This window comes from Diabrotica virgifera, chromosome 4 (genome assembly GCF_917563875.1).
Source record: "Diabrotica virgifera virgifera chromosome 4, PGI_DIABVI_V3a".
Lineage (NCBI taxonomy): Eukaryota > Metazoa > Arthropoda > Insecta > Coleoptera > Chrysomelidae > Diabrotica > Diabrotica virgifera.
This window is the reverse complement of record NC_065446.1, coordinates 195,995,252-196,017,073: the sequence shown is the minus strand read 5'-3', so window position 1 is coordinate 196,017,073 and position 21,822 is coordinate 195,995,252. Positions and strand designations below refer to the sequence as shown.

The 21,822-nt window shown below is 31.3% G+C and overlaps 1 protein-coding gene across 2 annotated transcripts in view; it reads right to left on the bottom strand.

The window, feature by feature from the left end:
• Positions 1-491: 491 nt before the first annotated feature.
• LOC126883283 (sorting nexin-4-like) overlaps positions 492-21,822 on the bottom strand; it is a 114,920-nt gene continuing 93,589 nt past the window's right edge. For both annotated transcript variants that reach the window (XM_050648624.1, XM_050648626.1), the window contains exons 5-6: positions 15,115-15,229; positions 492-747 (exon numbers count right to left, since the gene is read on the bottom strand). In XM_050648624.1, coding sequence (XP_050504581.1) covers positions 697-747; positions 15,115-15,229 — 166 coding nt within the window. In that variant the 3' untranslated portion in view covers positions 492-696. The remainder of the gene's footprint in view (positions 748-15,114; positions 15,230-21,822) is intronic.

Genomic DNA, 21,822 nt, shown 5'->3' with positions numbered 1-21,822 from the left:
ACTAATATTTTTACAGATGCGCCCTGGTCTATACCTTTCGGTGTGAGTTAAAACATTTGTCTTTTATACATATTTGCAGTGTTGACACTATTGCATTTCAAAGATGGACCTAATTAAAAATATTTTCAATAATTTTTTCAATGTTCGAATAATTATTAGAACAGTATGTTTCAACAATGTCGAATATCAACGAAAAAAAAAATGTGCAATGTATAAATCATCAATTTCACTTTTTTTACGAATGTTTTTATTTTTCAGTTTTATTTCAATAAAAATGTTATACAGTTTTTAGGGAAAATTATGTGATACATTTTAGTCTAAGTTATTCCTGACATCGTCCTTTACAACGCCTAATAGGATTCAAAAGTTCCTGAATTATAACACGTTTTTTCACTCACAGCCTGGACCGTTAATCTATGAAACAAGATTAAAAGAGAATCTGTATTATAATAGTTGAAATTTGGGAATATAATAATTAATTAAAACAATAATTATTATTTTACACAGCTCTTTTAATATGAACATTCAAAGTTTTAGTGAAAGTTTACATTAAATAAGCAAAGGTAGAAATTAACAAGGATAAACATCAAAATAAATAACAAAAAGTTACGTAGTATATACAATAAGTTTTAATTTGTTGAATGTAAGCTTTAAAAAATATAAAATGTGATTTTTTTAAGTACGTTGAAATATCTGTTACTGAATACTTTGTAGACAGTCACGTATCTGCGTCCAGGTTTGAAGACCCTAAAAATAAATTATTAAATTAATATTAGAATAAAAGAAAATAAATATCAAAATATTTATTGTGAACTGTATTTAGTCCAGAATGCCACTGTGCATCCGCTAGGAAAAATATTCTGATTCGGATTGTTTGCACAATCTTACTCAAAAAGCCCTTTTACCGTTGCCGTGCCGGTAATGATTTTTTTGCATTGAACAAAGTTTTTTCAGGTTTTTGGGATCATTCCAAACAGAAAAGGTATTTCGTAACTTTTCTCTAGAGTTGATAGTTTTTTACATATAAGGCGATTAAAAATTTAAAAATCCACGAGGAAAAATTTTTCCTGTTAGTCCATTCTTTCACGGTTTTTGCACTAAATTTTAAAGAACCGCTTGGATTGACATAAAATTTGGCATACGTATAGCTTACATGTCAAAGAAAAAAAGTGATATTGTGCCGATGTGTGCATTTGCCCTGGGGGTGACTTTCACCCCCTCTTCGGGGTGAAAAAATATATGTCCAAAATAAGGAAATGGGTAAACTGACTAATTTTAAGTAAATTTTGTTCTATACAGCTTTTTCGCCAAGTCAACACTTTTCGAGTTATTTGCGAGTGAATATGTTCATTTTTCAACAAAATAACCACATTTTTAGACGGTTTTTCGCAAATAACTCAAAAAGTAAGTATTTTGTCGAAAAAATCGTTCTTAGCAAAACTATAGCCTATAAGAACGTAAAAAAATGGTGTACGCGTTAGGTCTCTGGATTTCGTAGAACCAGAGAAATTTCAAATAGAATATTTCGACGTGAAATATTCAAAAAACTAAGCACTTTTTGGGGAAAACCCATTATAACTTTTTAAAAGTGTTTAGAAAAAGCTTTATTTCTGTTTTTACAAAAAGTTTCTAACATTAAATTTAAGCAAGTTACGCTCAAAATAAAGTTGGTCCCTTTTGTTTTGTAAAAAAAAATCGGGAAGACCACCCACTAATTAGCAACTTAAATGAAATTAATCGTTACCGCTCCACAAATTAATTTACTTATGTTGTGTTTATATGATCTGTAAGTTTCATTGATTCAAAGTGCTTATTTTTGAAAAAATTTGGTTTCAAAGTAAAATTTTTAAAAATTTTAATTTTGAAAACTATGCTTTTTTCAAAATAACTTAAAAATTGTTAGAGATACCAAAAATCTCGAAAAACAAAAAAAGTCAGCATTGCTTTTCTGAATATCATGTATTTTTTTGGTTTTCTGTTAGACAAAAATTGATTAAGATTTGGTGTTTCTAAATTTGCATACATTCGTGATCAGTGACTCGTTCAACCCCTATTAAGTACAGCCTTTTCAATAATAAGGACTGTGAACCGATAAAACTTACAGATCATATAAACAGTACATACACGAGTCAAGAAACTTCTGAAGTCGTAACGATTAAGTTCATTTAAGATACTAATTAGGGGGTGATTTTCTCGATTTTTTTACCAAAACAAAAAGGGACTAACTTTATTTTGAGCGTAACTTGTTTACTTTTGATGCTAGAAATTTTTTTTATAAAACAAAAATGATGCTTTTTTAAACACTTTAAATAAGTTGTCATGAGTTTTCCCCTAAATGTGCTTCATTTTTGGTTATTTCACGTTAAAGTATTCCATTTGGAATTTAACGAATATGAACCTATTTTTCATTACCTATAACTCTGCTTCTACTAGGTATAGAGACGTGATATGTACACCATCTTTTAAAACTTTTTACAGGCTATATTTTTGCTAAGAATGTTTTTTCGACAAAATACTTACTATTTGAGTTATTTACGAAAAACCGTCTAAAAGCGTGGTTATTTTGTTGAAAAAATGAACATATTCACTGCCAAATAACTCGAAAAGTATTGACTTAGTGAAAAAACTCTATAGAACAAAAGTTACATAAAATTAGCCAGTTTATCCATTTCCTGACTTACTTTTTACGAATATTTTTTCACCCCCAAGAGGGGGTGAAAACCACCCCCAGGGCAAAAGCACATATCGGCACAATATCACTTTTTTTCTTTGACTTGTTAGCTATGTGTATGCCAAATTTCATGTCAATCCAAGCGGTTCTTTAAAATTTAGAGGTTTTGCAATATTTTACCGTTAAAGAACGGACTATGTTGTTGGCTGTATACCATTTATTACAAAAAACCATAAAATCCTTTATAGAAGGTATATTTGTTAAAATCCCTATACAGGGCTACATCACAGAACAGAACTAGTTTTCAACAGTGTTTGCTTGAATCTAACAGTCTAACCACCAAAGTAAAAAATATTTGGGTAAAAACCCTTTACAATTAAGTTCTTTTTGAAGTTATACTTCTTTAGGCGTGATGGGAGTGAAATTTAATATGCGCGAATTCACCAAAAACCTTGTTCCCCGGCGCAGACGCATTATACCTTTGCTCTGATTGGGTGTTCAAATGACATGACAATAATAATTGTTCAATATGGAGGTTATGATAAACAGATGTTTTATATTAGTTTTTATTGTTGTGAAGACACAGACAAAAGCAAGTTTATAATTGTAGTAACTTTTTAAATAGTTTTTAAAAGCAACAGGTACGTACTTAATTGTAAATGTTTCAGTATTGTAATAAACATATTGTAATAAACAATTGATTACATATCATCCATTCTATCTGTGTCGCTGTTTGGAATTCAGGAAAATGGCCATCTGATTGGTGTACCTCAATTTATATCCCACTACACAAAAAAAGAACTACTACCAGATGTGAAAACTACCGCACACTGTCACTAATAACACATGCTAGTAAAATCTTGTTGCACATCATCAAAAACAGATTAAAAACCTATCTACATTACCAAATACCTCAGGAACAAGCGGGGTTTGTAAAGGGTAAAGGTACAAGGGAACAAATCCTGAACTTGAGACAACTCATTGAAAAGTCTAGAGAATTTCAAGTACCCATGATTATATGCTTCGTTGACTACCAAAAGGCATTTGATTGTGTAAGCTGGATAAATCTGTGGTCAATTTTAATAGAATGGGCGCACCAATGCACCTGGTGACACTTATTAAAAATCTGTACCAGTCTAATATAGCGACAGTACGACTAGATCAGAAGTTCTCAAACCATTTCAATACCGAGAGAGGTGTTAGACAAGGATGCGTGTTGTCACCTGACTTATTTAACATTTATGGTGAACATGTCATGAGGATGGTTTTAGAAGGATGGGCCGGTGGAGTGACAGTAGCTGGTAGAAAAATCTCCAATTTAAGATTTGCTGATGACACTACACTTATAGCAGCAAATGAGCAAGAAATGTTTGATCTTCTGCGAAGAGTTGAGTACGAAAGCAATAAAGTTGGTCTGAAAATCAATAAAGCTAAGACAAAAATAATGGTGGTCGACAGATTTGACACTATTCAACTGACTAACATATTACAGGAATACCAGATAGTAAACAACTTTGTGTATCTCGGGTCTAGTATAACTAACGATGATAACTGTGAAACAGAAGTTCAGAGACGTATTGGTATGGCAAAAAATGCGATGAGTCGCCTAACTAAACTTTGGAAAGACAGATCTCTCTCTCAAAATATCAAGATGAGACTGGTGAATGCCCTTGTATTCTCAATATTTCTATACGGAGCAGAGACTTGGACTCTTCGCGCATGCGAGCGCCAAAAAATTGATGCCTTTGAGATGTGGTGCTGGAGAAGAATGCTGCGCATACCTTGGACAGCTCATAGGACAAACGTTTCCATTCTAAACCAACTCAATATTAAAAAAAGGCTGTCCACAATATGTCTGCAACGAATTCTGCAATTCTTTGGTCACGTGGTTCGCAGAGGTGACGACAGTTTGGAGAGATTAATTGTTTCTGGAAACGTTCCGGGGAGACGATCAAGAGGACGATCACCAACTAGATGGTCTGACCAAATAAAGCATTCAGCTGGAAACTCATTCTGCGAAGCTCTTAGAGCAGCTGAAGATAGAGACCAATGGAGAAACATTGTTAGGAATATTGGAAGAAATCACGATCCTCAGTAATGGGGAAACGACAGGAGAGAGAGAGAGAGAGATTGTAATAAAAAATTACATAGGTACTTACCTATTTGTAAAATGTATTTGTAAAATGTTTTGATTTACATAATTTGATTATCAACAAAATTTCTACCACTCTTCATATAATATACCTATTGTTTCCTTACTCTATGTTTTGTTGTATTTTAATATTTTAATTCCCTTTGTGAACACACACTCACAAAAATCAAACTAATTTGATTAAACTCAGAACTGTCAAACAGTAAAACGTTCAGTTAGCCTACCTTCCCACATGACAAGTACGTGTAAGTGTAAGTGGTCAAGTCGGGTGACAGGTGTGTGTAAGTGGATTTCAAGTCTAAGCACGCGGGTTCAAATCCCAATGCAAGTTTTTGTTTTTTTATTTTTTTATACATTTTATGATTGTGAATATATTTGTTATATAATTTTTTTCAGAAAATGCGTATTTAATTAAAATTGTTGCCAACAATTATTGTTCAGAAATCATTTCTTTGGTGCATTTTTCAATATGTTTGTGGGTGTTTTATTCTTTTATTTTTTTAATTTTTGGTATTGTTTTAATAAAAATGTTTGGAAAGTAGTAAGTATTAAAATTAGTTTAATATTTAAATAAAATATAAATAAACTGTTTAAAGTACATATATGTTTCGTTGGAATCATATAATAGAAGTATAACTTCTTACGTGCGTACAAAGTACACACACATTCTTTTTTTTTATTTATTTAAAAATTGCGAAATCGTCCCATTTTAGCCTTTAAAAATTTTGTGAAAAACTAAAAATTTCAATATTGCCAAGGTAGATAGATATTATTTAAACGTCGATTGATGAAATCCCGAAGAGTTTTTTGCAATACAGTATCGAAACCCCTTTTGTTTTTTAATCGCTAATCAAACGGCCGCTACACTATTTTCAACCGTTGCATGTAGGTATACAACTTGTATGTAATATACGTTAATTATGCGCGGAGAAATATTCTGATGTAATTTTTTTTTTCACCATCTTGCTAGAAAGGTTCCCTATTAACAAATTTGCATGTTGCCAGGGTCAAAAATGGGTCAAAAAATTTTTTTAAACAATTTTTTTAATTTAAAATGTTGTCCGATTACAATATACATTCAACGATTGAAAAAAGCGCCCGCTTGATTAGCAATTTAAAACAAAGGAGTTTTCAATATTGTATTGCAAAAAAACTCTTCGGAATTTCATCAATCGATGTTTAAAGAATATCTAACTACCTTGGCAACATTGAAATTTTCCGTTTTCGCATAGTTAGTCCTGTCGCCAGGGGGGGTACAACGGCCTTCTTAATTCAGATGGACTTACCCAAGTTTTTTTATGTATTTTGACCCGTAGAACACGAATTTTTTGGGTAACAGTTGATCCGGATGTCGATAAGATTGTTATAAACAAAGAAGTTGAGGAATTACATAACAGCGATTTCTCTCAAAACAAAACATTTTTTTGTATTTTTTGGGTCATTCTAACCAAAAAATGTTCCTACAAGTTTTTTCGTAGGATGCATAGTTTTCGAGATAAACGCGGTTGAACTTTCAAAAAATGGAAAAATTGCAATTTTTGAACCCGAATAACGTTTGAATAAAAAATAAAATAGCAATTCTGCTTACCGCCTTTAAAAGTTTAAGTCAAATTATATCTGTTTTGAATATTTGTATTGCTACAAATTTATTTTTTGATTGTTAAAAAAAGCTATAAACACATACTGTTTCCCGTGCCTAATACATGCGTTTTATTGCATGCTACTTAGAAATAGCCCCGCTTGCACTTTTACCTCCTCTACGTACTCGTTCGATTTTAAATGAGAAATCATTGAAACATCACTCAAGCACTAGGTGTTTATAGCTTTGTTTTAACAATAAAATAATACATTTTTGGCAATACAAATAATTAAAACCGATATAATTTGACTTGAACTTTCAAATGCGGTAAGCAGAATTGCTATTTTATTTTTTAATCAAAAGTTTTTCGGGTTCAAAAATTCCAATTTTTCGATTTTTTGAAAGTTCAACCTCGTTTATCACGAAAACTATGCATCCTACGAAAAAATTTGTAGGAACATTTTTTGGTTAAAATGGCCCAAAAAATACAAAAAAATGTTTTGTTTTGCGAGAAATCGCTGTTATGTGATTCCTCAACTTCTTGGTTTATAACAATCTTATCGACATCCGGATCAACTGTTACCCAAAAAATTCGTGTTCTACAGGTCAAAATACATAAAAAAACCTTGGGTAAGTCCATCTGAATACAGGAGGCCGTTGTACCCCCCCTGGCGACAGGACTAAGTTTTTGAGGGTTGAAAATGGCCGATTTTGCAATTTTTAAATTTTCAATCGCTTATATCTCGAAAACTACCACATTTTGAGAAAAGTCACTTCAGATCTTTTCTATTTGGAATGCACCAAAAACCCTAAAAAAATTGTCCGATGCAAAAAAATTGGTTTTAGGAAAAAACAAAAAAAAAACGTTTAAGAAAATTTTTTACTGTTTTTTGATCCTGGCAACATGCAAATTTGTTAAAAGGGGACCTTTTCAAGCAAGATGATGAAAAAAATTGAATTAGAATATGTTTCCTCACATATATTTACGCATATTACATAGACATGCAACGGTTGAAAATATGGTCGCGCCCTCTTGATTAGCAATTAAAAAACAAAGCAGTTTTCTATACTGTTTTGCAAAAAACTCTTCGGGATTTCATCAATCGATGTTTAAAGAATATCTACCTAACTTGGCAACATTGAAATTTTCAGTTTTTTGCATAGCTTTTGAGGGTTAAACATGGTCGATTTCGCAATTTTTAAATTTTTAATCGCTTATATGTCAAAAAACTATCAACTTTAGAGAAAAGTCACTAAAGACTTTTTCTGTTTGGAATGATCCAAAAAAAGAAAAAAACTTTGTTTAATGCAAAAAAAAATAATTTTAAGAAAAAAACAAAAAAAAAACGTTTAAAAAAATTTTGACCCTCTTTTGGACCTGGCAACATGCAAATTTATTAAAAGGGCTCCTTTTTGAGTAAGATTGTGCAAAAAATCCGAATCAGAATATTTTTCCCAGCGGAGGCGCAGTGGCTTTCTGGACTAATTTGTTGTAAAGAGCTTTTAAGAATCAATCATAGGAAAATTAAATGTATTGAAACATCTTAAACACTTAAAACCATGGGTCACTCCTCAAATTTTTATTACATATTTAAAGTATGAAATATTTTACTATACTTAGAGAAATGTTATTTTTAGATAAAAAGTTGTACTTTTTATTTTATTTTATTTATTTTTTTATTTTAAATATTTAAATAATTATTAATAATTTAAATAATTAATTAAAATATTTAAATATTTTTTTATTTTAAATAAAAGTATATAACTTAAAGTATACTCTATAAAAATTTCAGATTGATCGGTGTAAAATTATCGGAAATACAGCATGTTAACTATCCCACCTTCAACTGGCTTTGACGCAGTTTTGCGCCGGCGTGCTTGAGCGTAGTGAGAAACGTTCAACAGCTGTTCCCCTTCTCTTTTCTAAATTACTCAGCAATTCAAAAACATTCCGGTTTGTATTACTTTACGATTTGACAGAGCAAAACGAAATTGAAAATAAATGTTGTCACAACTTTAAATGCATTTTTCCCAAAACTACTTTTTTCAAAGACGGCTTTTTTTGCAACTCAAACACTACTTGACCACCTCAAATTTTGCATACAGTTGATCCCAAATCCTTTTTTTAGTGCGGCGGTAATTTTGACGTCATATCGGATTTTAAAAATGTCGCAAATCATTACATGGCATTTTAGTTAAATCTTACAGTTGTCAGAATATTTATATTTTTTATATAAACATCAATATTTATACAAATTATTATTTATACATTGCCAGAATATTAATATTTAAAATATTTTAATGTAAAAATAAATAAATATAAAATCAAATTTCACTATACAATGTCAGAATATAGCAATGACATAAAATATTTATATTTTTGTCGCTGAAAAATACTAACCTAGAAATTACAATTGTCATTTTACCATATGATATTGTAAAAATACTGTCAGGATCGATTGCTTTTGTGTCAAATTATCTTTATTTGCATCATTGATTAGTTATCTATTTAGAGTATTGTAATCGCCAACCAATTATACATTTAAATGCAAGTACCCGTCAAGGAATATATAATTTTTACGTTCAATGTATAATAATCACAGAGGTACGTTTTTTTCTGTCAACTCCAACTGTAATGCATTAGAGAGAATTCGATAATCTGTGATGCACTTTAGAGATTTCGTGAGGTAACCCTGTTGAGATACTTTTTTATGCTTATTTTTTGTTTAACAATTAAATGTTGATTTTCACCCTTTTTACAAAAAATTTCGTTATTTTGACTTCCGAGTGATAGCAAAACCTCAAAAATCGTTAAAACTAAAAAACTGGACAGCGTTACCTCGAGAAACTTTTAAGCTCATAAAATCTTTATGAATTATTTGTTTTACATGATCAAATGACGAGTTCTGATGTCCATTGCAAAATCCATTGTTTTTGGCTTATTCATCGACTTTTTTTCAATATTTTGCCTTGAAATTTTTTGAAGTTATACTTCAATCGAGAGTGAAATTTTATAATACCGGACGCATGCGCACACAGACAGTATGTAGTTCGTTGCTAATCTTTCAAGATATGTATGTATCAGCGCTGTCAGCGCAAATAAGTCATTAAAAGGATATATTAGTGTTTTTAGTAAATATATTATTTATTATAATTTTTGTGTCTTTGGATTTGTCTTCCTCGGGAATAAGATATTTTATATTTAAAGTATTTTTGTATACTTCACTTGGTCTATTAAATTTGTCAGTATGTATGAGAAATCTTGTAAGCAGTCAAAGCGAAGGGAATATAGCTCAGTGGGAGAGCGTGTGACCGGAGATCGGGAGGTCTCGGGTTCAAATCCCGGACGATTCATATTCTTTTTTTTTAATTTTTGGTATCGTTTTAATAAAATTTTTTTAAAAGTGGTAGGTAAGAAAGTTAGTTTAATATTTAAATACAATACAAATAACCTGTTAAGTATATTTATTTCTTTGAAATTATATAATAGAAGTATAACTTCTTACGTGCATACAAAGTACACACACATTCTTTTTTTATTTGTGTTTATTTAATTTAAAAATAAAATAATTCTAACATAGTTTTAAAAAATCACAAAAATGTTCTTGAAATGTTGATTTCAAACCCCCCCCCCCCCTCCTTAACAAAATCGAAGTTTTTATAAACCTGCGTCATTTTATCTAAATGACGTTAAAATGTACCTAAGTAACTTGATATAATTTAAAATTGTCGCCTAGGAATAAGTAATAGATATGGAGAAGGAAATTAGAAATACAAGTAAGAATAGCACAGCAAAACACAGAGACAATATGGGAACGTATCAGGGAAATTGAGTGCATCCATATTCTTTACCATCTCATATCACTAATAAAAAAAGCGGGCAATGTAAAAATAGAAGAAGAAAATGTAACCAGAACATGGAATACAACATCGCTGTCAGGAAAAGAGATTGAACTGATAGAGGAAACGGAAGAAAATAAGGTAAAAATCCTAGGTACGAGTGAAACAAAAAAGAAGGGTAAAGGAAACTGACAAACATCAAATAAACATCCTTTATATTACTAACGAGTAAAATCGGTAAATAGGACGTAAGAAGGGACGGCGATAATAATAACAAAAATCATAAAAGAAAAAATATTAAAAGTAAAAACAATTAATTCAAGAATAATTATTACGATGGGATTATAATTAGTTGAAAAATTTTATGTATTATAAATATGCGGCAAAGATTATACAGGATGGTGCGAATAAAAGGAATAAATTCGTTATTTCGTAAGCCGGTGAATTTTATTTATAAATTAAGATTTTTTTATATCCATCTGTTAGTGATGATATAATCGATGATTTTTTGAATGAGAATAGGGATCGTGTGCTAGCTCATTTGAAAGACAATTCTATTCTTTATTTAGTAATATAAACATTAACGTTATTATTTGTACGGGGTGTAAAAAATTGTTTAATTAAATTAATTGACACAAAGAAGAATGTATGTAATTAATTTAATTCAAAATACATTATACTGCTATCAGAAAAGAAAAAATATTTATTTAACAAATAAACATTGCTTTTCGCTTAAATTCAATGTTTAAGTGGCCAGTCACCTGCCTCTTGGCAGTTTGAACATTATTTTTAACGGAAAAACAATGTTTATTTATCAAATAAACATTTTTTCTGTTCTCTGGTAGCACTAAAATGCATTTTGTATTAACTTAATTACATACATTCTTCATTATGTGTCAATTAATTTAAAAAAAAAATATTTTTGGACACCCTGTATAAAATGTATACATTCCTTAAATTTAATTAATATTTAAAAATTATTTAATAATTATGTTAATGTTTATATTACTGAATAAAAATTGAATACCCTTTCAAATGAGCTAGCACACGACCCGTATTCTCATTGTTGTTCTGAAGCTATTTCCTTGTGGCATTTTTATAATCAACTATTTTCAATGGAAAATAAGCCACAATTTTACCAAAAAAATGATTTTATTAACGTTTCGAAGCCCAAATCGGGTTTCGTTGTCAAAATACTACTAAAACAAACAAAAACGTTGTTGCTAAGTAAAAAAATTCTTCTAATAATTTATTTAATCTTACTCATTTATATTGGCAATTCAGACGTATATTATACATTGTAAAGTAGAAGACTTTAAAATGATATCGCCAATATTTATGAGTTGCGTTCCTGGGACGACTTTACGAAAAGATAGTTCATTCGATTAAATGAAATCAACCCCAACTCAAGAATATCGGTCACAAAAAAATCAGAGCATGTGATATGTCTTTAAAAAGACAACCAAATGCAACGATGACAGTAAAATTCTCGCGTTAGAGATTCCATAGTAAATCACGAGGGAAAAACCAGGAAAAAACCTCGTGATACTATCCCGACATCGTAAGTATTTGGTCTTACATTTAATTGACTTTCAAAAAACTAATACCAAATTCTGACTTTAATATGTTTAAATTATAAATAATGTTGTATTGGTTAAAATATATTAAATATATTGGTTAAAATATATTATAAATAATATTGCATTTGGTTGTCTTTTTAAAGACAGATCACATGCTATGATTTTTTTGTGACGGATATTCTTGAGTTGGGATTGATTTCATGTAATCGAATGAACTATCTTTTAGTAAAGTCGTCCCAGGAACGCAGCTCATAAATATTGGCGATATCATTTTAAAGTCTTCTACTTTAAAATGTATAATATACGTCTGAATTGCCAATATAAATGAGTCAGATTAAATAAATTATTAGAAGAATTTTTTTACTTAGCAACAACGTTTTTGTTTATTTTAATAGTACTTTGTATTTTGACAACGAAACCCGATTTGGGCTTCGAAACGTTAATAAAATCATTTTTTTTTTTTTTGTAAAATTGTGGCTTATTTCCCATTGAAAATAGTTCCTTATTCTCATTTAAAAAAAAATAATCGATTACGTCATCACGCCCAGATGGATGAGGTCATTAGTATAATATACATGCCAAAAAAATATTTTTTTAAGTTATACTTCTTTACGATCGAGAGTGAAATTTTATCACATGCCGGGCGCATGCGCACACAGACAGTATATATTTCGTTGCTAATCTTTCAAGATATGTATGTATCAGAGCTGTCTGCGCAAATAAGTCATATTATACCATATAAAAGGATATTATATTAGTGTTCTTAGTAAATGTATTATTTATTATAATTGTTGTGTCTTTGGATTTGTCTTCCTCGGGAATAAGATATTTTATAATAATAATACGTATATTTAAAGTATTTTTGTATACATAAAATCCTTTATAAAAGGTATATTTATTAAAATCCCTATACAGGGCTACATCAAAGACAGAACTAGTTTTCAATCGGTTGACCGATACAGTCATGATGTGAACTTGCTTCCATACAGTCATGATGTGAACTTGTCAGATAGAGCTCATTGGTACCTCGGGCGAAAAACATTGGATATCTTAATCATCCATGTTATAATTCACATCTTAGTCATATGTTCCGATGACGGATCAATTGTAAAGGGTTTTTACCCTGTTATTTTTACTTTGGTGGCTTGCATGTAGATTCTAAGATTGCACTGATGATGATCGGTCAACCGATTGAAAACTAGTTCTGTCTTTGATGTAGCCCTGTATAGGGATTTTAATAAATATACCTTTTATAAAGGATTTTATGTTTTTGTAATGGTATACAGCCAACTACAGGAAATTTTTCCTCGTGGATTATTTTTGTATACTTCACTTGGTCAGTATGTATGAGAAATCTTGTAACCTGTCAAAGCAAAAGGGATATAGCTCAGTGGTAGAGCGTGTGACCGGAGATCAAGAGGTCCCGGGTTCAAATCCCGGGCGATTCATATTCTTTTTTTTATATTTTTGGTATCGTTTTAATAAAAAATTTTTAAAAGTGGTAGGTAAAGAAAGTTAGTTTAATATTTAAATAAAATACAAATAACCTGTTAAGGATATTAATTTCGTTGAAATCATAATAATAGAAGTATAACTTCTTACGTGCGTACAAAGTACACACACATTCTTTTTTTAAATTTAAAATCAAAACTAATTTAAACTCAGAATTTAAAAACAAAAATTGTTTCGGCCTGTCTCAGGATTTTTCCTTAAAGTCACCGGATAACGAAATAACGAATGTATTCCTATTTGCACCATACTGTATGTCTGTGCAAAAGTTTTAATATACGCCCCGTAGTTTGATATCTAACCTAACAAATCAAACGCATCATTTTTTATGCATATGTCTACGGAATAAGAGGCCTTTTTAATTGTTTTGTCCTTTCTCAAAAGTAATTTTGGTGGAAATTCTCAAAATATTATTTGTTTCATTTTATGGGGTTTTAGAACAAACAAAAAGGTTTATCAAAAATAACATTTCGTTAGCTCATAATAATTAAGGGGCTTAGAAGTAAAAGGGTTTAAGTGCACTTTTTTTAAATTGTACTCTAAGTACAGATTCGCATACCTACTTAAATGGCATTAGAGCTTGGTGGTAAAACGATTTAAGCATGTTTTGCCCTACAGTCGCCATCTATGGCCATTACATTTATTTTACTGAAAACAATTGCAGTTTGCTTTGGTAGTAAACAGGTTTAACCATGCGCTTGAACCGTTTTACCACAAAACTATTTTTAGTACTCTGTAAAAACAAATAGTAATAAACGGGTTTAGTGCGCTCGAACCATTTTACCACAAAACTATTTTTACTATTCTGTAATGTGTAAACACATGTTAATACAGGATTAATTTCAAGTAAATAAATCAATATTAGATTTGTGACCAATTTTGAAGACTAATTAAGTATTATGCAACGTGCCAGTTATAGTTAGCTGGGACAAAAATGATTAGTAATATGTAGTTAATATCTGCACTTGAACCGTTTTACCAGTAACATTTATCAACACCATGTAACGATTAAAGTACATTTTTTTATTCATTAAAAAAGGATATAGTAAGAGTAATAATATACCCTTATATTTTTATCATTTTATAGTACAATGTACACCAGACATATTTTAATTTAATGACTCGTAGAATTTATAAAACTCAAACAAATTGAAGCTGATTATATTATCTAAAAACTATCAAAACTGCACTTAAACCCTTTTACGTCTGGGTCCCTCAATTATACTGTTGTATGTGCAAGTTTTGAGAAAAATTTAGAACAAAAAATGATTTACTATACACATTACTATACACAAATATATTTACCGATATCTCCGTTACAGGTAAATCATTTTTTGGTTTTGATTTTTCTCAAAACTTGCACATACATATACCATAAACTTACTCGTTACGGGTAAATCATTTTTTGTTTTTGATTTTTCGCAAAACTTGCACATACAAACACCATAAATATCCTCGCAAACTTTAAACCTATACAAACTTAGGTTTACCCGTATTTCCGTTACAGTAAATCCTTGTTTGTTTTTCATTTTTCTCAAAACTTGCATAATATACAACAGTATAACTCTGAGCTAACGATTTGCTAAAAATAATAATAAAAAAATTTCTTATCTTGGGCACCCCATCACTAGGTGCCACACTTCATACAGACTAGAAAACCCAAGAACCAAAATTTATTCATCGAACCAGGATCACAAATTATTAAAGGCAAGGATCATGTTAAACACAACACAAGCGTATTGACTAGTTTACTTGAAAATAGCTTCATTACTCCTTAGCTTACCTTCCTAGATACTTTTAGTTGAAGAAATGCATAATTGCTGAGAGTATCTTTTAGATCCATTACTTTTTGGTTCTGGAATCGTTCAATATCACTTTGAGACTTTTGGTTAAAATCACTAAAAAAGATATAAATATTTAAGTAAACAAATATTATAAAAGAAATCATATTTTAAAGAGAAAATAATCACAAAAATATAGAAACAAATGCAAAATTACAGATTCGATCAACAAAGATTCATAGGTCTAATATTGTTACCATTGTATTGTTCTTGTTGACTCGAAGAATATAGTCGTATCAAACATTAAAGTTATTAAAAGAGAACGGCAGTTCTCGCCAGTGGCGCACACCAACACTCTCCTACACGCGACACTATATATACACGAAATTTTCGATTTTCTAAATCTGACTGAATTGAAAATTGGGCCAACACCCATTCATATGTCAACCATCAATTTTTGTCCAAGGGTATGGATTTCACGGCCCTTCCTATTTAGGGTCTGTTTTTCGTTGTCGTCCCCAAAACTCCCAAAAACTTCGAAAATTTAAAACCGACCTTTACGGCTTCTAATAGTACTGATCATTACCTTTCTAATGCTTGTCAAATTTTGAAAATCGGTTATACCATTTAAAAGTTACCGAGCTCAGAAATATGACTCAATTTCTATTTAAAAAAGGGAAAATGTTTGTGGATATGTATGTATGTGTGTGGAAAACCACCTTGATCAATTGGGAACATGACTCAACAAATGGAAGGTAAATGAAACGAAGTCAACCCAAGTTACATTTACAAACCGAAGGGATGTATGTCCAACAACATACACTAAACGATACACAATTACCAGTCAGCACACAAGTCAAATATTTGGGACTAACCCTTGACAAAAAATTAACATGGAAGCCGCACATTCAAGCCAAGAAAACCCAGATCAACATCAAAATACGACAAATGAGCTGGCTTACTGGTCGAAAATCAAAACTCAATATTGAAAATAAACTGCTCCTGTATAAAACTATGATAAAACCAATTTGGACCTATGGTGTTCAACTCTGGGGTTGCTCAAAGCCATCAAATATCAAGATAATACAAAGAGTCCAATCAAAAATATTGAGGATAATATTCAACGCACCCTGGTATGTAAGCAATAAAACCCTACACGAAGACTCCGCTACACCCTTGGTAGAGGAAGAAATTGAAACGATCACAAAGAGCTACCTTGATGGACTGAGAAGTCATCCAAATGATGAAGCAAGACTGCTGAACACTCCTCCCGAATTCGCAAGACGTCTGAAGAAACTATGGCCAACAGATTTAATAAATTAAATATACATATTGTGATCAAATGTAAAAATTATAATAGGAGGATTGCCACAGGGCAGCTTCTCCCTCATGTATTTAACATTCAAACTATTTGTTTATAGCTTCGATGAACCAGATTGTAAATTAAAATATGTAATAAAAAAAAATAAAAAAATGTGTGTGGAAAAGTTAAACCGATCTGAATTTTTTTTCTGTGTTTGAAGAGGGGGTCAGGGCCGATTCAGAACCGGTGTAGTTTGTGACTTTTGACCACCCATAAGCCAGCTATAGGACTGGTATGTACAAAACGGCATATTTTTTGGGGTATATATCTTCGGTTCAAGAAGAGACAGGAGATCCACAAATATACCAAATCAATAGTGTTGAGTTAAGCTTTCAGATGGTGTCTAAGACGTCAGGATGAGACTTACACATGGCTCAGTATAGCCGAAAAACTGAAAAACTTTTGGTTTTTCGACAATTACTCAAAATTTCATCCTACGAATTGCGCCAATAACTGAGCGTTTGTAGAAGGACTCTAGACGAATCTAACGGTGTATACCCCATATCCGGGATAAATTCGAATTTTCAAGTTATAGGCCTCATAAGTTTTTCAAGCTCAATAATTTCTGTAATAGCTTCAGTTATCATACTTGACCTTAGATGCATCAGATACTACTTGTCAATACGTTTCAAACTCATGTTTAGTGATCAAAATCGGTTAAGCCCTTTAGAAGTTATTAAGCTGCAAAAGTATAATCCAATTAACGATTATTCCCGAAATGGTTTATGTCGATGGTTAAGAGCGCAGATATAGTATGTCCAAATATCTTAATTGTTGAGGAGAACGTTTTGAAGTTTTCGCGTTACTTTTTGTTTGATACTGCTGATATACCGATATATCATAATGTTTGGGTAATAAGTTCGGGTATCATTATTAGCTTAATGTAGATATTTTTTAAAATAATATGTATTATTGGGTTAAAAAATATTTTTTTTGAAAATGTGTATGGACATACAACATAAGGTATGTTACTGCATGCCCGGACAAACAGTATTTACAGCCATGATAAGTTTGATCGCGTGAGCACTAATATTGTATGTCCCAAAACATACTATGTTTGTACACTTCCAAACGGACATAAAATATCTGTGCAAGTCGGTTTTTAGTACAAATGGGAAATACTATATTTTGGCAAGGCCGTTTAACCCATTTACAATCATTCTGGACTTGAAATAATTATGCAGAACATTCATAATATGACCCTACTGAATATTTTTATAATGTTATCTTAAAATCAGCAAAAAGTGGACATACTATATATGCTCTTAACCATCGATGTACTTGTAGTGGTTACGACGCGAAATTTGATCTTGCAACGGACAATCCGAGTTCATTTACCGGCCATCCCAATATTTTTTTCAATCTATTTCGAATAGAAAAAAAATCTAGTGTACATTCGATGGATACTAGATCATTTGGGAGATAATGCGACAAAGGCGTCCATTTATAAAGCTTAACGTGTAATCGAGAAACATTGCATTCTTATACAAGATACAAGAATAAAAAACCGCTAAACGCCGTAAAAATGAGTGGCGTATATAATATTCCAGCTACAAAAGATCTGATATGAATATTACGTGGCGAGAAAATGTATGGGAAATAAGCCACAATATTATTAAAAAATGATTTTTATTAAAATATTTACAATAGTATTTTGTATTTTGACAACGGCACCCGATTTGGGCGTCGAAACGTTAATAAAAATCATTTTTTAATAATATTGTGGCTTATTTCCCATTCTAAATAGTTAAAATTGTAAAAATGCCACAAGAAAATAGCTTCAGAACAACATTGAGAAAATGTACTTTCATTTTGATGCAAAACAAAATTCTAGTTTTATTTTAAAGGATTTTTCCATAATATTTGCTAAATTTGAAGTAAAAGCGCCACAAAAGAATTTCAAAATTCAAACTGTCTCAAAGTTACTCTTTTGTGGCTTCAAATTTAGCAAATATTATGGAAAATCTTTTAAAATAAAACTAGAATTTTGTTTTGCATCAAAATGAAAATACATTTTCGCGCCACGTAATATTCATATCAGATCTTTTGTAGCTGGAATATTGTATGCGCCACTCATTTTTACGGCGTTTAGCGGTTTTTTATTCTTGTTAGCGAAAATTTTCGATATTATAATAAATGTATTAATTTCAAAATTATTTTGTTTATTTTCCATGACCACCCTTCACAATTAGTTATGAATTTGTTGAACTATATTATTGTGTTATTAACTTCTGACTTATATCTTGTTATTAAAATGATGAGACATATATCAAGCTACCCCCTACAGGAGCAGAGCTAAAACAGTGTCCCTTAGTTCAATGGTTTTCTATGGCAGCCTGAAACACTAGCTGAAATTTTTTATGGAAGCAAATGAAAAAATAATTTTTTTATTATAAGAAATAATGTAACATACCAATGGCCAGTGAAACTTTATAATGACCCATCAGTTTATTTGGTTGCGATATTTTTTGCATGTCTAGTAATTTAATAATCAAACTTGTAAGAATATCATATTAAGATGTAAACTTTACCTATTCGCTGGGAGCGTTAACTATTATTATTATAGGTCACATGGTACACTCTGACTGATTATTAGAAATTTACTATACATACTCTATAGGATAGAAAATGTCTGATATAATACATAAATATAGTTTAAATATAGAAAAATACGAAGAGATTTTAAGGCTGACAGCCGAAGTTTGACGTCACGACTGTCTTATTGTCATGCTATTATCACTTTGTAAACAAAGGTTGAAAAGCTTGCCCAATCTCAAGCCTTTTTATTTCCTATAAAGTTGAGAAATTTTGTTTCCCCTTTGCTAACACAAAATGGGGTCCAGCATTATGGAGCCCTTTTTACCCATTCCAGGTTTATGACACATTATAGTATTTAACTTAGTATTTAATTTATTTTTTTTTTATTTAGAAATAACCGCATTAACCACTAAGGTCATCAGCGGGGTAACGAGAATACAATTAATAAGTTTACAAAAGTATGAAATTGTGTACAATTAAATCTTACTTGCTAGGTTACATTTATTAAGGAATTGAAAAAGAGGTTTACAGTCGGTTTGCAGGTTAAGAATGTCTTTCATATTGTTTGAATAACCAGATATAGATTGTTTGTAAGCGGCAAATTCATCACATTCTGTTAGCACATGTTTTACTGATACTGGTATATTACACCTTCTGCATTTTGGTGCTTCGGTATGGGTAATGAGATGCTCATGAGTAAGTTTACAGTGTCCTAACCGAAGACGAGATAAGATGACTTGGTTCGATCTGTTGGTTGTATGTGGATTCCATGGACCAGTATCTTCTTTAACGTCTCTTAACTTGCTCGTGGATGTTTTCCATTTTTCACTCCATAAATTGATAGTCATTGATTTTAGTAATTGTTTTGTATCTGCGGCTGGAATTGATTGTTCTGCCAATGTTGGTAATTGCGCAGCTGTGTAAGCCCAACGATCAGCGTTTTCATTTCCCTCGATTGAGAGGGAACCCATAGAAAAACTATTTTTGAGTCTGTTTGATGCAGACTGTGTAATATTTCTTTGATTAGTATGACTATAGGATTTTTCGTGAAGGTTTGTTGTATGAGTCTCAGTGAATTGAGTGAGTCAGATATTATTAAGGAGTGTTTGGTTTGTGCATTGGAAATGTGCTTCAACGCTTGTAATATGGCATAAAGTTCACCATTTAAGATACTGTAGGAGCTGGGAAGCTTAAATAAATATTTGGTTTCATTGTTTATGTATACTGCTGCTCCTACACCTTGGGAAGACTTAGACGAATCAGTGAATAAGTGGGTATAATTTTTATATTTTGCGACTATTTGTTTATAATTTTGATATATAAGACGTGGATTGGTATCGTATTTATTATATTTCGTCAATTGGGTGTTTACATGTGGGGTTCTGATAATCCATGGAGGAATGCTGTGTTCATTCATTAACCACGTTCTGGGGAAATTTTGGAGATTTAACGTTGATATATACCGGTGAATTCTAACATAAAAGGGTGGTGGAGAGGTGCTATGTTGAAAAGTTGATTTGAAACGATTGCAGAACGTGTTTTTGTGAGCAGGAATTGATGGTATTGATGCTATTCTGGAGGCATAGGATAAACTAAGAATTTGTCGTCTGAAAGATAGAGCTGGTTCGCCCAGTTCGCAGTATAGGCTTTCTACAGGCGTTGTCCTGTAAGCCCCTAGAATTATTCTTATTGCGGTGTTGTGTATAGGATCTAAGCATTTTAATATTGAAGGGCGAGCAGATGTGTATGCAATACATCCATAATCAATTTTCGATCGAATTAGGCTTCTGTATATTTTTAGCAGCATTAGACCATCAGATCCCCAAGACTTGTTTGCTAAGCATCTTAATAAATTTAAGCCCTTTTGACAAGAAAGAGTTAGTGTTTTAATATGATTTTTCCACGACAGACGTTCGTCGAATATCATGCCCAGAAAATTTATGTGTGGAGTATAGCTTAGTTTCTGGTTGTATAGGAATATTGATGGTCGATGCTGCTCTGGTATGTTTCTTTTTGAGAATAATATGCAATTTGTTTTGTTTGGGGAGAAATTGTACCCAGACATTATAGACCAACGTTCGAAGGATGTTATGCATTGCTGAAGGCTTTGAGCCATGGTGCTAAGACATCTTCCCTTGATAAACACGATCATGTCATCTGCGTAAAGTCTGGCTACAACTGGTTTCTTTAAATCTTTTAAGACATCATTCATAGCAATTAAAAATAAAGTTGGGCTTAGAATTGATCCTTGTGGTGTGCCGTTTAATTGTTTCTTGGTTGATGATATTGTTCCAGAAATTCGGACTTGGAATTCTCTTTGAGATAAAAAATTGCGTATGAAATTTATTATATTGCCTTTCAATCCCCAGTGATGTAGTTTATTTAGGATGATTTTATGGCATGTAGAATCAAAGGCTTTATTAATGTCAAAATAAATTGCTAGACATTTATCTTTAGTAGCAAATGCTTCGTGAATATGACTTTCTAGATCAATAATGTTATCAAGTGTGCTTCTAGATGGTCGAAATCCGGATTGTTCGGGAATTAATAATTTGTGAGTTTCCAAAAACCATATTAGTCTCTTGTTGATTATTTTTTCTAGCAATTTACTCATGGAGCAGGTTAGGGAGATTGGCCTGTAAGATTCAGGCAAGAGTGAAGATTTGTTAGATTTAAGTATGGGGATGATTGTTGCTTTCTTCCAGATTAAGGGCCGGTTGTTCGAACGCTAATCAACAATGATCATTATTAAATATTTAATTACTGTCACCAAAACTGTCAATGTCAACTTTGTCTGGGTTGCTGAAAA